This window comes from Capricornis sumatraensis, chromosome 21 (assembly GCF_032405125.1).
Source record: "Capricornis sumatraensis isolate serow.1 chromosome 21, serow.2, whole genome shotgun sequence".
In the NCBI taxonomy this organism is placed as follows: domain Eukaryota; kingdom Metazoa; phylum Chordata; class Mammalia; order Artiodactyla; family Bovidae; genus Capricornis; species Capricornis sumatraensis.
Genome location: NC_091089.1, coordinates 48933366 through 48949386, shown reverse-complemented (window position 1 = coordinate 48949386; position 16021 = coordinate 48933366). Strand labels below are relative to the sequence as shown.

General features: G+C 47.0%; 1 protein-coding gene across 2 annotated transcripts in view; it reads left to right on the top strand.

The window, feature by feature from the left end:
- LOXHD1 (lipoxygenase homology PLAT domains 1) overlaps nucleotides 1-16021 on the top strand; it is a 196761-nt gene that overhangs the window by 88020 nt on the left and 92720 nt on the right. For both annotated transcript variants that reach the window (XM_068993866.1, XM_068993865.1), the window contains exons 14-18: nucleotides 13-173; nucleotides 3044-3120; nucleotides 5775-5971; nucleotides 8849-9041; nucleotides 14468-14628. In XM_068993866.1, coding sequence (XP_068849967.1) covers nucleotides 13-173; nucleotides 3044-3120; nucleotides 5775-5971; nucleotides 8849-9041; nucleotides 14468-14628 — 789 coding nt within the window. The remainder of the gene's footprint in view (nucleotides 1-12; nucleotides 174-3043; nucleotides 3121-5774; nucleotides 5972-8848; nucleotides 9042-14467; nucleotides 14629-16021) is intronic.

Sequence of the window (16021 nt, the reverse complement as noted above, 5' to 3'; positions counted from 1 at the left end):
TCTCCCTTGTAGGCCGATGAGTTCACCATCGAGTCTGTCACCATGCGGAAGGTGAGGCAGGTGAGGATCAGACACGACGGCAAAGGCAGCGGCAGCGGCTGGTTCCTGGCGCGGGTGCTGGTGAGAGAGGAGGGGCAGCCTGAGAGCGACAACGTGGAGTTCCCGTGTTTCAGGTACTCCAGGCCCGCCAGCTTTGGTCTTCCCCAGCTCAGGTTACAGGCCGTGGGTTCTCTGTCTTGCTGAGGTGTGTGGTTTTGGTGTTTACGGTCAGAACTTCTCTGCCAGGATCAGGGAGTGGTGAACATCTTAGCTACAGTAGATGTGTGTGTTTATGTGTGAGTGTGTATGTGGGTACATGTGTGTGCATACTTCCACACTTTTGTGAGCCCAGGGAAAGAATAATAAAAGCTCCAGCAGACTGGCTTATCTATTTCACAATGTCTCATGCTGAAACTGGGCTGAAGTGTCTGAAGTTGAAAGAAAGCGGCTATATTTGGAAATATGTATTAATATCCTGCGAGTATTTAGGTGGAAACTGAAATGACAGGTCATGGTTTCCTTTGCTGCTGGGGAGGGCCTGGGGATGGAGAAGTGGTGGAGGACAAGAAGGGAGAGATGGGGCTTTGTGATGGCTGAGGATGGATGAGGATGGTGGTCCATCCTCCCGGTTCGTCCTATGAGCACTCAGCCAGGGCTGCACCACAGCGGCCTCCAGGTCTGTGGGAGATGCCTCAGTGACCTCAGCAGGACAAGCAGAGGTTGACTGAGGGGCTCTAACCAGCATTGCTCACTTCCCCAAGTCTCTCCCTTCCTGTCATCAAAGCCAAGAGTTTGTGTCTTCATGTCTTAGATTCACAGCGTGAAAGTTCATGGGAAGCATGACAACTTAGTGGTCAGCTAATTTTTTTCTTAATTGAGGTATAGTTGATTTAAAATACTGTGTTAATTTCAGGTGGAGAGTTTCAGATTATTTTCCATCGTAGGTTATCGAATTTAGTTCCTGGTGTTATACAGTAGATTCTTGTTGCTTATCTATTTTACATGTCATAGATGATGCTAGCTAACAGCTAACTGATAGCAAGGTCCTAGAGATCATGGGCCTGCGGAGGCAGGGCTCGAGAGAGAGATGGGAGAGACCACAAGGTCACCCGCATTGACCCAAGGGGAGAGGAGGCAGCGTATTGGAAGAGTGGACCGTGGTTTAGGGAGGCCTGAGCTCCAGGTCAGGAGCGCTGGGGAGGCAGCTATGCCTTGGCTTCCTTTGATATGTTCTGTGGCCAGGAGTTGCCTCCCTCTCGGGTTTATAACAGGAGTGACTGCAAAGATAAGCACCAAGACACAGGCAAATGGGGTGACACTCTGGACAAGAAGCAAGTGTCTTGGTTTCCCTGTTGCCCTGGAGAACACTGAGAGTGTCTCTTCTGTTGCCATCAGCCCAGTGTCACAGACCATCTTGAGTACTGGGGCCTGGATAACTCCTGCCTGCACAACTGTCTGATTTCTTAGTCTGGGTCCCTGTGCTCAGCGGAAACAGTGCTTTTCAGGCAAATTGGTCCAGTCTTTCCTGCTGGCATCTACCGTGGCCCACTCCAATGTACTGATGAGTCATAGCCACCAAGCCCCCTCCCTTCAGGGTGCAGACCCAACTTCTTCTTGTTGGCAAATCTCATTCATCCTTGAGAAGTCAGATCAGAGCCTCTTCACATGAGCCTTCCTCATTTCTCTAAACTTCTGTTGCACTTGATTTGGTCCAACATCCATTGTCATCTTGGTCGCCATCTAGCTCTTTGGCCAGTCTGTCCTGCCTTCTTTTCTTTTAAATTAATTTTTTTTGGAGCATAGTTGCTGTACAATTTTCCTGCTGTACAGCAAAGTGAAAAAAAAATATATATATATATCCCCCCCTTTTTTTGTATTTCCTTCTCTTTAAGGTCACTATAGAGCACTGAGTTGAGTTCCCTGAGCTAGACAGTAGGTTCTCACTAATTATGTATTTAATACATAGTATTAATAGTGTGAGCTTCCCTGATAGCTCAGTTGGTAAAGATTCCACTTGCAATGCAGGAGACCCCAGTTCGATTCCTGGGTCGGGAAGATCCACTGAAGAAGGCATAGGCTACCCACTCCAGTATTCTTGGGCTTCCCTTGTGGCTCAGCTAGTAAAGAATCCACCTGCAATGTGGGAGACCTGGGTTCGATCCCTGGGTTGGGAAGATCCCCTGGAGAAGGGAAAGGCTACCCACTCCAGTATTCTGGCCTGGAGAAGTCCATGGACTGTATAGTCCATGGGATCACAAAGAGTCAGACACAACGTAGTGACTGAACTAATTACTTAGTGGGTAATACCAGCTTATAGATAGATGACTATAAAAATAAGCTAGTTAAGTGATGCCTATGAAAGAGTTAGTTATCTGATAAAATTAGAATTTATTCTATGTCCTGTCTCCTTAACTAGACCGCAGGTTCTCTAGGGGCTGGGCTGTCTCTTATTCATCACAGTGTATCTTCTCTGCTTTCTCCCCACCCCAGAGCCCGTAGCACAGTACCATGCACATGATGAACTTTTAGAAAAACATGTGGGTTGTTTTTTTTTTTTTTTTGATAATGACACAGGTGTTCATGGCTTTTGGGACAGACTCTTTACCATGATAGCTGAAGTTCCACATCAAGCGACCCTGCCCCTTCTCCAGCCCCATTTGCCAACCTTGCAACATTTGCTCGCTCCATTCCATTCCATTCCACACTTGCCTTCCGTCTGCTCCTGGAGGCTCTGCTCTGTCCCAGCACATTGTTTGCTCCGAATGCACCTCCCTCCTCTCCTGGTTAACTCCTCATCACCCTCCCAGTTTTATCCAGTTATCACCTCCGCGGGGCAGCCCTCCCTCCCATTCTGGGTTGAGATCCTTTCTTCTGAGCTCTGGTAGAACCATTTTCCTTTGCTGAGTTCAGAGCTCTGGCCTCCCGGTGACTCTGCATGAATTGTGTGATGGCTGGTTGTCGGGCTGCCCCACTCAGAGAGCTAACGGCCCTTGTTTGCCCACAGGTGGCTGGACAAGGATAAGGATGATGGACAGTTGGTCCGAGAGTTGCTGCCCAGCGACAGCAATGCGACACTGAAGAGTAAGTGGTCCAGAGGGCAGGTGGTGGGTGTGGCCTGGGCGGGACTTCCCTGGCTACCTAGAGACTAGCCCTTGGAGAAAGCACACACCCTCCACTTTACTCCATGAAGGCAGCACTGAGAGGGTAGGGAGGAAGAGGCTCTGGGAGAGATCGGGAACGCTCTGCCTGTCTGAGCTTTGCACAGCCTCTTTATAGCCCTGGATGTGGGGTCCTGGATGCCTGTGGGCTTCTGTTGATGAGAGTAACAAAGGCAGTAACTGGTTAATGCTGCACGGCCCCGGGGTGGGCACCTGTCATTCGGGACCTTGTTTTTCAATGCTGAGAATTATCCTAGAGGTCTTATAGTTTTCTTTGCTGCTGCTGTTGCTGCTAAGTCACTTCAGTCATGTCCAGCTCTGTGCGACCCCAGAGATGGCAGCCCACCAGGCTCCCCCGTCCCTGGGATTCTCCAGGCAAGAACACTGGAGTGGGTTGCCATTTCCTTCTCCAATAGTTTTCCTTCCTGGTGTTATTTCGTCAAGAACCTTTATCTGTTCATGAGTGTTAGATAAAATTTTAAAAAATATATCCAGAATCCTCAATAATACCAACACCTGGTTTCTTTTCCAAGGCTTCATAAAACTGTTAATTGCTCAACTGCGTCTGACTCTTTGAGACCCCCATGGGCTGTAGCCCACCATGCCACTCTGTTCCTAGAATTCCCCAGGCAAGAGTACTGAAATGGGTTGCCATTTTCTTCCCCAAGGGATCTTTCTGACCCAGAGATCGAAACTGAGTCTCCCTCATTGCAGGCAGGTTCTTCACTGTCTGAGCCACCAGGGAAGCCCCTAATACCTCACATTTATCACGTATTATCTGCAATTTGCTATCTGACCTCAGGAAGATACTTAGCTCCACCAGGTCTGCATCCTCACCTGACAGGTGGGCATAATGCCATCAGCTCCGCCGACCTTCCCAAGTTATTTCTGGGCTCACATGAATAATAAGACCACATATTTATCACTTTTTATCTCATGTGAGTCCAGCAAGAACCCTGGAAGTCGGCAGAGCTAATGTTGTTTCGCCAGTTTGTCAGGGGGGACCCAGATCTGGTGGAGCTAAATATCTTCCTGAGGTCAGATAGCAAATTGCAAAGTTGGAATTCTGCATTCTGAGAACACTGAATTACAGGATTTAAGAGCTGGAACAGTTCTTAAGAGATGAAAAAAATGCCTCCAGTGGACACAAGTCTCATGTTTGTGCCAAGGGGAATTCCTAGGATAGCCAGGTCTGCAGTCAGCAGTGGAGCTGGGCCCAGCACCCAGGCATCTCTGTCTTCCTGCCTGGCCTTCCCACTCCAGCAAGCCCCACTGTTCGACAGGGACAGGGTCCTTCAGACTCCCTCTTCCCCAAGTCAGAGTTTTTGAAAGGATTTAGATGAAAATGATATAAGGAAGCGATCTTTTTCGCAGGTCTTGCTATATCTTTACAGCAAAGACAAGCCACCTCCTCAGGGCCGTCAGGTGTGCCCAGGGCAGCTGACCTGGACTAGACCCACAGGCCTGGCCTCCTCCAGGGCCTGACTGGTCTGTGGGGTTGTCACCTGAGAGCTGTGCTTAGCTGTCTCTCTCCAAGTATTTCTTGCCAGCGCCAGAAGGCCCTGAGACGACTGTGAACCGCAGGCTTTGGAACTAGCATCACTAGCCTTTCCAATGCTTCCCTTTTCATTCCCAAGACCCACACTCTGGAAGAAGGCTATTGGACTTGGGCTCATGGCTCAGACTATCCTAGGCCTTGCCTTTTATCCTCCTTTGTGGACAGATGACACAGACCTTTCTGGGTCATAAGATAGAGTAACATCAGCGTGGCATTTCAGGTGAGAATAAGACCTTCAGGTCCACATTAGGGATTTACACATAGCTGACACTTTAAAAAAATATCTTCAACTCTTTTACTTTAATATATAAACCTTAATACGTAATAGTTCAGAGAAATCAATTGTGATTATTTCAGTATCATGCCAGAAATGTTATTTGATAAAACTCAGCTTCCATTTCTCAATTTTTAAAAAGTGTATACAAGCTTACTTCCTTAAATGATTGTGTGGAAACACCACTCTCAAATTTAAGGACTAGTATTATGCTTAAGGATGACTGCCTAGTGTTTAGTGCTAGGCTGGCTCCTTCTGAACTGTTGCCATCTTGAGCCAAAAACATCATCTTCTGAGGCTCAAATTCCTCACCTGTAAAACTGAGGTCAGAACATCCGGCACTAACACCATGTAGGTAACGCGCTATGTTTTCTCCCGGGAGGTAGAGGCTTCCTTTGCCTTGGTTTCTTCATCCATCAGATGAGAAAGTGAATGCGTATTTGCTTTAAATCCTTGTCTCTTACATTTTAGTATTCTTTGCATGCCTTCCTGTTCTCAGCGCATTCACACCCTATGGGGCAGACGAAGCAGGAGTCAGAATTCTGATTTTGAGATGAGGGGACTCCAAAAGATGGTAGGAGCACCACCACCACCCCAGTCTCAGGGCTATGTGAGGAGAGCCAGAGCCTGGGCCCCCGACCCCCAGCTGAGTATCCAGCCCTGGCCATCGACCTCCTGCCCTGAGCTCCCTGCAGCTCACCCGCGCTAACCCCTCCCTTCCCGCCTCCTGCCCTGGACTGTTCAGACTTCCGCTATCACATCAGCTTGAAGACGGGGGATGTCCCTGGGGCCAGCACAGATTCCAGAGTCTACATCAAGCTCTACGGGGACAAATCTGACACCATTAAGCAAGTTCTTCTCGTCTCTGACAATAACCTGAAAGACTATTTTGAACGTAGCCGAGTGGATGAGTTCACCCTGGAGACCCTCAGCATTGGAACTGTAAGTCTCTCCCAAGACCCTGTGAAGGTGTCTTACCTATTTCCCTGCGTGTATCTGCACATGGGTGCACACACACACACCCCCTTGTGTACACACACTCACACTCACATACACACACATGCACACACACAGACACACTCATGAACACACACTCACATACATGCACACACACATATACACATACTCACACACACTTGCATACACATGCATATACACATACACATACACACATACATGCACACACACGTATACACATACACACACTTGCATACACACATATACACATACTCACACACACATGCACACACACAGACACACACTCATGAACACACACACTCACATACATGCACACACACATATACTCACACACACTTGCATACACATGCATACACACACATGCACACACAGAGAGACACACACTCATGAACATACACTCACATACATGCACACACACATATACACATACACTAACTTGCATACACACATATACGCATACACACATACATGCACACACACATATATACATACTCACACACACTTGCATACACACACATATACACATACGCACACACACACTTGCATACACACACATATACACATACACACACTCACACACACTCATATATGCACACACACACACTCTCACAACACACAGGTGAACCCATTTGAAGGGGAAAAGTGCCCACTTGGTTAGTGCAGTATATTGTTTTCCAGTATGACCCAGAGCAGCAGGAGGCACGTGAACAGTGCTCAAGCTTCCAGACTCTCTCTGGGGCTGGAACTCATGTTCTTAGTCCGGTGTTTCCTTTACCTCCGTAGCCAGGACCAGAGGGACCTGGGTCCTAGACACTGGTGTGCAGGGAAGGAGGAAGGAGGAAGGAGGGAGAGCTGTAAAGAGGGACTGGAAATGCTTCCCAGTTCCAAACTGGTGTGTGTGTCACAGTGACACCCAGAAAGCCTATTGCAGTGTGAACTCCCAGGCCACACCTGAGAGATTCTGCCTTAGATAAGAGATGGGTCCCCACCATCACCTCTCTGGCTGACTGTGCTGTGAGGGGTCTAAGCATTCACCTGGAGAAGTGTGGGTCTGACTGCCTGCACTCAAGTGCTGGAAACTTTTCTAGAAGTGTCTGAGCAGGGCTTCAGGTTACCACTTGCCCCTCTCGGGGTGGCTTATGGAAACTGAGAGGGTTACAAGCTCCCCTTTGCCGATCCCTCCCCTCTTGGTGAGCCTCACCTGAGTTCAGGTGCTCTGGGGAATGATTTCACCTTGAAGCTCCTTAGCTTAAATCAAGATTTTCCTTGATCAAGCTGTATTTACATTTTAAGCTGAATTAGTAATTGTAGACTGAAATGCTGTTTCCTTAACTAAGGATTTCTGGCAGCAGCCAGCAGATAAATGAGACATCCGAGTGGTGGGGAAGGGCGTTGGGGCCCTTCTTGTGTTTCTGAAACCTGCCCAACAAGCAATGTGGCCAAAAGCTTGGAGTGTGGGCTTGGGCTCCTGACTGCCTCGTCTGAGGCCCAGTGTTTCCACTTACCTGCCGTGTGCAAGTTACTTCATCTCTGTTTGCTTTGGTTTTCTCACTACTATCGAAAGGGATTCCAGTGGGATTGTCATTAGCATTAACTATGTCAGTAACACCCACACGCACATAGTATGTACTCAGTAAGCTCTAGCCTTGGTGACTGGAGAGTTGCCCACGTCAGGTGCTGGCCACCATGGGACTGACAGATGATCCCTGCCTTCGTGGTATTTTCTGTCACAACAGGCAGAAAACACCTGTTCCTGTCTTTCCTCTGTCACAGAGCCAGCACCACAGAAAGACGATGAAGCTCTCCCGCGCTGCTTGGCCCACACCTTAAAAGCTCTCAGACTGTGTCTGTAGACGTAGCTGGATTCCAGGGGACCGGGCTCCAGGCACTCAGCTGTGATAGAGTTTCCAATAGCAGCTGCAAATAGGTGCTCAGGATGCAGAAGAGCGAGAGCAAGGCTTACAGGGACAATTTTCTAAATCTGGCCTTTGGGCACCAGACTCACAACTAGCACCACCCCTCCAAACCACCACGGAAAGAATCTAGGGGGCTGGAAGGGATCTCAAAGGCCATCTGAGAATTCCATCTGATGTTAGAATTGGCCTGAATCTAAAAAAAACAAAAACAAAAACATAAATATCATTCAAACCCTGAAGAGCGAGGTACATTTAAGGATGGTAACATGTACATTTTTGTGCTCATCTATGACATCTGTGGGCAAAGATTAACATAAAATATAAAATAGCAAAGCTACTGAACTATGGTGCTACTGAGAAAAATACACCTTGGTTCTAAGAGTGAGAGGAGGCACTGGACACAGAATGACAGAGCCCCGAAAGGTTGTCTGCGTATTGTCACCTACAGGATGGGTGTGCCAGAGAAGACGTGCAAAGACATGTACAACTGTGTATGGTGTAAGACAAAACAAAGCCAAATCACCAACATGGCCATCAGAAGCCAGTGGTTAATATTTTGAACGTTTGCTTTCTTGTGCAGCCACCACATTCTTAGGACGTCCACTGCCTAACATTCAGTACATACTGGAGCTTTCAAAGCTCTGGTCACACCCACTTGCTTCTCACCGTGTCCCTAGGAGGTGGGCTGAACTAAAGACAAAGGGACAGGGGCTCCAGGCTGGGGAGGCGGGGCTCTGGTCTCCTGGCTGGTTGAGGGCAGGCTGGCCTGGGACCCAGCCCTTCCTGCTGAGACTGCATCTTCTGAAAGAGCTGGAGACGGGGCTGAGGGGAGCCACTTGCCCTGGTGTTTTGGGGGCGTAGGGATGGAGAGATGGAGGCTTCTATACCAGCTCCTTGCTCACATGTATCGTGTGTTTCCTTCCAGATCAGCCGGCTGGTAATTGGGCATGACAGCACGGGCTTGCATGCCAGTTGGTTCCTGGGCAGTGTTCAGATTCGCGTGCCCCGCCAAGGCAAGCGGTACACCTTCCCTGCCAACCGCTGGCTGGACAAGGACCAGGCTGACGGGCGCCTGGAGGTGGAGCTCTACCCCAGTGAGGTGGTGGACATCCAGAAATGTATGGAGGCAGCTGTGACGGGACTGTCAACACTGTTCCCCATGGGGTGGGGCAGCGGGGAAGGAAGAGGAATTGTGGGTGACCTGGGTCTTGTCTCAAAGTGGGAAGCTTCCAGTTGCCCCTGGCAGGGCTCTGGGAGGGAAAGGGGGCTCCTTCTACAGATGGGGAACCTGAGGACATGGTGGATGAACCATTGTTTTCTGGGAGAAAGGCAGCAGATGACTTTATTGAGAAATACACCTTCTTGGCCTTGCGTACAAGAGGAGTTTGAGAAATAGTTTTCCCCCTGGGAAGACTGGAGAAGAGATAATATTCATTCATTCATTTATTCAATATGTGTACGTTGACTGTTTCTCTGTGCTGACACTGCCCTAGGCTTTGTAGAGACAATCATGAGCAAAACAGACCAAAGCCTTGTCCTCATGGACTTCACGCTCCGTGATGGGAGACAAAAAATAAATATATAGTATAATGCCAAGTAAGAGCCAGGAAGAAAAGGAAGCAAGATAAGGGGTTAGTAACAGCATGGGGAAGAGGGAACTATGTGGACAGGGTGGTGACCTCTCTGAGTGGAGGTGAAATTCAAGGTGATCTGGCCACCTATTGCACATGATATGAGAGCCATCGATTAAGTAGGGGGGCTTCCCTGGTGGCTCAGAGGTTAACGCATCTGCATGCAATGCGGGAGACCCAGGTTCGATCTCTGGGTCAGGAAGATCCCCTGGAGAAGGAGTTGGCAACCCACTCCAGTACTCTTGCCTGGAGAATCCCCATGGATGGAGGAGCCTGGTGGGCTACAGTCCATGGGGTTGCAAAGAGTCAGACACGACTGAGCGACTTCACTTCACTTCACTTCACTTCAAAGAAACAAGAGGTTATCTAGAGGATCATCAGTCCAAACCTGTTATAGACAATGCTGCTTCCCTCACCTCTCCGTTTTTGTGTCTAGCCTGAAAGCAGCTGTCTGAGACTCACTGCCACAGGAAGTTGCTCTGAGAAGGAATCCTCTATGAACTCGCCGCTTCCTCTTCCAGAAAGCCTTGTGTCTTATTGTGTCCATCCTCTCTCCCCATGTAACCTGTAAATTCTCTGAGGAGTGTATCACATACACAGGCTTTGTAATGGTACCTGCTAGCGTGCAGAATCGAATCCTTCCCTCCTTTTATGAGCTAAAACTTGATTTCCATCAGAGTAATACAAGTACTGGGCTTGCCTGTTGGCTCAGATGGTAAAGAATCTGCCTGCAATGCAGGAGACCCAGGTTTGATCTCTGGGTTGGGAAAATCCCCTGGAGAAGGGAATGGCAACCCACTCCAGTATTCTTGCCTGGAGAATCCCCATGGACAGAGGAGCCTGGTGGGCTACAGTCCATGGGGTTGCAAAGAGTCAGACACAACTGAGCGGCTAAGCACAGCACTATACAGGTACTACAAGATAAAGATAAAAAAAGCAGCAGTTCCCTTACCTACCTCTTTCCCCAACCCATCCCCCTTCTTCAGAGGTAATACATTTTTAATAACTTTAGCTTTTTCTTCAGAAATCTATCTCCATATTTTCAGTAATATACTTATCAATTACTTGAATTTTTTCCAGTCATTTAGTTGTTCAGTCGCTCAGTCCTGTCCAATTCTTTGTGACCCCATGGACTGCAGCATGCCAGGCCTCCCTGTCCTTCACCATCTCCTGGAGGTTGTTCAAACTCAGGTCCGTTGAGTTGGTGATGCCATCCAATCACTTCATCCTCTGTTGTCCCCTTCTTCTCCTGCCTTCTGTCTTTCCCAGCATCAGAGTCTTTTCTAATGAGTCAGCTCTTCACACCAGGGGGCCAAAGTATTAGAGCTTCACCTTCACCATCAGTCCTTCCAATGAATATTCAGGGCTGGTTTCCTTTAAGATTGACTGGTCTGATCTCCTTGCAGTCCAAGGGACTCTCAAGAGTCTTCTCCACTACCACAGTTCAAAAGCATCAATTCTTTGGTGCTCAGCTTTCTTTATAGTCCAACTCTCACATCCATACATGACTACTGAAAAACCATAGCTTGGACTAGATGGACATTTGTTGGCAAAGTTATGTCTCTGTTTTTTAATATGCTGTCTAGGTTGATCATAGCTTTTCTTCCAAGGAGCAAACATCTTTTAATTTCATGGCTGCAGTCACCATCTGCAGTGATTTTGGAGCCCAGTCTCTCACTGTTTGTTTCCCTTGTTTCCCATCTATTTGCCATGAAGTGATGGGACCAGATGCCATGATCTTCATTTTTTGGATGTTGAGATTTAAGCCAGTTTGTTCACTCTCCTCTTTCACTTTCATCAAGAGACTCTCTAGTTCCTCTTCACTTTCTGCTATATGGGTGATGTCATCTGCATATCTGAGGTTATTGACATTTCTCCTGGAAATCTTGATCTGGTTTGTGTTTCATCCACCCCAGCTTTTCCCATGATATACTCTGCATATAAGTTAAATAAGCAGGATGACAATATACAGCCTTGACGTACTCCTTTCCCAATTTTGAACCAGTTCATTGTTCTATGTATGGTTCTAACTGTTGCTTCTTGACCTGCATACAGGTTTCTCAGGAAGCAGGTAAGGAGTTCTGGCATTCCCATCCCTTAAAGAATTTTGCACAGTTTGTTGTGATCCACACAGTCAAAGGCTTTGGTGTAGTCAATGAAGCAGAAGTAGATGTTTTTTTGGAATTCTCTGGTTATTTTGATGATGCAGCAGATGTTGGCAATTTCATCTCTTGTTTCTCTGCCTTTTCTAAATCCAGCTTGAACATCTGGAAGTTCTCAGTTCATGTACTATTGAAGCCTTGCCTGAAGAATTTTGAGCATTACTTGGCTAGCATGTGAAATGAGTGCAACTGTAGTTTGAACATTCTGTGGCATTGCCCTTCTTTGGCATTGGAATGAAAACTGACTTTTTTCAGTCCTGTGGCCACTGCTGAGTTTTCCAAATTTGCTGGTCATAGACATTAATTATTTTCAGTCATAGACGGTAACTATTAACTTCCTACTATGGAATAGGAGGATCTAGCTTTTTTAACATATGCACATGTACATTTATACACACACACATATATCCCCTCCCTCCAACCTTCAATAATCAGTATTTGATTTTTACATTATTATAACCATGTAAATATTATTCACTGCTGAGATACATACTCATAACAATTATGCTTCATTTTTTATACAACTTTTTTTTTCTGGAATTAATAATAATCTCACTTATGCATTAGTAGAGTTTTCAACGTACCCATATATATTTCTATCTACCCATCTGTATACCCACCTGTCTGTACTAGTCTGCTAGAGCTACTATAACAAACTACCACAGACTAAGTGGCCTAAGCAACCAAACTTTGTTTTCTCCCAGTTCTGGAGGCTGGAAATCTAAACTGAAGAGTCAGCAAGCTGGGTTTCTTCTGTGATCTATCTCCTGGGCTTTCAGAAAGCCACCGTCTCACTGTCCCTCACAAAGTCTTCCTGTGAGCATGGGCATGTCTCTATCCCATTCTCTCCTTAAAAGGACACCAGTCATATTGGATTAACTTAATCACCTCTATGAAGGCCCTGTCTCCAAATGCTGTCACATTCTGAGATATTAGCGGTTAAGGTTTCAACATATGAATTTTGGGAGGACACAGTTATTCCATAACACTGTCTTATCTCCATCTCTCCAACAGAACTAAAGTTCTTTTCATATGTTCAAATCCAACAGGAACTCTACTTCCTTCTCTCCAACTCCCATCACAAGGGAAACTCTTGTCTTATTCTCTGGGGTGCAATGAAGCTTTCCTTTTGAGACTTCCTTTCTACTGTCTTTTGGACATTGCAGTCTTTCTCTTCTAGGTTAGATCTGCTGTTTTCTGAATTTCACGTCTTCCTCTTTTTTGGTTAATTGTCCACTGCAATGGAGAATTTGAATGTGTGCAAATGTCTCTAGCCTACTCTCACCATTGAGCCATAATTTGGCTTATTAGAGAATTCTGATCTAGAACTCAGTTTCTCTTAGAGTTTATAAGTGATTTTCCTACCATCTTCTGGCTCCCAGGGTTACGGCTGGGAAGTCTGATGCCTTTCTGCTACCCAAACCTTTGGATTTTTTTCTCTCTAAAACCTGCAGGATCCTATGTTTATCCCTGGCATTCTGATATTTCATGATGTCTTCAGTGCCTTTTGTGATTTTGGTTTCATCCAATCTTCTGGGAACTCAAGAGCTCCTTGAATTTGGAAGTGTTCCTTTAGCTCTGGGACCTTTTTTTGTATTTATTTCTTCCACAATTTCCAACTCTCTGTCTGCTGTTTTCTTTAGAACTGAAATTTGTTAAGCTTCCTCTGATTTTCTTATCTTAGTTTGTTTTTGGGAATTTTCTTTTTGTTCTTCAGTGCTGTCCTTGACTTTACCTTTTCTTTGGAATATTTTATTTCAGCTACCACATGTTCATTTCCAATAGCTGGCTCTTGTTCTCTGCATGCTAATTTTTATCTCTCCTAATTTTATTTAATCCTGGTTGCTATTGAAACCAGAGAGAGGGAAGAGAGACTGGGGTTCTCCTCATTAAGAATCCTGGCTTTTACTGGGTCTCCTTCCTGTCCATCAACTTGCCCAACCTTACCCCAGCTAAAGCCATATTTCTAGTTCAACCTCTTCCGGCTCTCAGCCAGTCCTCTCGTTTCAGCCGCCAATTTCTCACATTGCTGTGGTAATGGGAGACCCCTTATCTTGTTGAAAATAAGTCTTAACTTGAAAAAATTATGATTTCACCCTAAAGCATTGCTGAAAGGACAAGTCTTGTAATAGCCGCTTAGAAAAAAAAAATATGGTCCCGTAGTTCTTGGAGACATTTTGCTCTCCTATAAGAAGCGCCCTCTAATGGTGAATACTTATAACACATTTCCACCCTCTAACAACTTGACAGTATTTCTTCAACATAGAGACAAATTCTTTCTGTGTAGCTCTGTTGGTATCATCTGAAAGCTGCCTATATTTAAATGAAGAGTATCATTTCAACCATCCTTCTTTACTGAAACTAAGGGAAAAAGACAAACACATAGCCTTTTGCTTCTTTCTGCCCCACAGTGTCTACCCAGGGGTAGGCACACAGCAGAGGGTGCCAGCTGGTGTACTGACCTCATTCCTGGTTCCAGAGAACACATGCAGCACAGAGGAGAACTGAGCTTTGCAGTCTGATTGCTTAGGTTTGCCATTTCCACAACCGACTTTAGTCCTCGAAGCCTCAGTTTGTCAATCTGCAAAATGGCAACAATACTGCTTATGATACTGATGGGAGGATTGGATGAGATGATGCCTAAGAAGCAGCAGACACATGGCATGGGTTTGGGAAATGTTTTCTTTGTAACTATTGTTGCTGTTGTTGCTATTACTAAATGTCCTGCTTCTCCTCCGTGTGCCCGCCCAGTGATCCACTACGAGGTTGAGGTTTGGACCGGGGATGTAGGCGGAGCAAGCACCACTGCCCGAGTATTCATGCAGATTTATGGTGAGAAAGGCAAGACAGAAGTGCTCTTCCTCTCCAGCCGCTCGAAGGTGTTTGAACGGGCGTCCAAGGACACATTCCAGGTGTGTGGGGGTAAAGCCATGGTGGCGGAGGGGAGCCAAGAGAGGGCTCATCATACGTCTGAAAACAGAGGGATTGCTTCTCAGGCCTGGCTTCTTGTTAGCACCATCTGAGGAGCTTTAAGTCTACACCTGGATCAATTAAATGAGAACCTCTATGGTTGGATATGTTTTCTGTGTGTGTGTATGTGTGTGCTCAAGTTATGTCCGACTCTTTGTGGCCCCATCGACTGTAGCCCACCAGGCCCTTCTATCCAGGAAACTTTCCAGGCAAGAAAACTGGGGTATGTTTCTAAAATCTCTACCAGTGATACTAACGTGCTGCCAATTCTGAGAACAGCTGGAGGGTTGATTCTAATTTAGCAAAATATGGCGCGAGGGCCTTGGCCACCGCATTAGTTTCCAGCCTTGGCCTCTGATTCGACAGCTCACTCGGTCTAAGAGTAGGGCCATGCCTCCCAACCAGGATACTGGGAGGCTTGGGGTCTCAAGACTCTGTCTGAGTGCCCCAGGCCACCTCAAGTCCCTTTGAGTAGCGGAGAAAAAAAGATGAGAATGTAAGCATGTTGTTGGCAGGAGAGAAGGACCCAGGGCGGTGCCTTTTAAAGGGCATGTGAATGTCTTCTGTGGGACACAAGTGCATTTGTGCATGTGTGTACGTGTGCAGATCTGTTCTGCAGTAATATCTTCATGCTGGCTGCTCTGCGTGTGTGCCGTAAGTAGCCTGGCCCTCAGCAAAGAGTCCTAACCCAGAGTCACGGGTGTCTGGAACGTCAGTGGTGGAGGAGGCCTCCTAGAATCCAGCCCTCTCCTGACACTGCTGAGTGCAAGGGCCTGATTGGCTCACCTCCCTGAGCCTCAGCTTCTTTATCAGCTCAAACCTAGGTTTACAATAACTACCTGGCCTGCTTCACAGCCCCTGGAAGGATTAAAATGGTCAATGTCAGGGAAAGTACTTAGGAAACTGTGACCAGTCACGGAGGTGTTAGGAGCAGAGCGTCTTCTGGATGTGAATGGACTGCGTGGCTGAGTGTGGTGGTGGCTGCATTCATAGCTGGGCAGGTTGATGGGGAGCAGAGACGGCAAGTGAGCCCAACTGTGAGGGTGCTGTGACCTGGAAAATACTGGAGAGGAGGAGATGAGGGGAGAGAGATGGTAAGTGAGCCAGACTGCGAGGGTGCTGTGACCAGGAACCACTGGAATGTGCTGAAGAAGGAACTTACCGTATCCAGAGCCCATCCCTACAAAGCTGAGAAGAATGCACTCCTCTTTCAGGGGGTCCTGGGCTCCATTTTGGCTACTCATTTTCTTACAGAGGTGCTTCTGGCTACATTGTGGCTTCATGAACAGTGAGTCAGGAGACCTGAACTCTCCTGCAGATCTGAGGTCCAGCTGG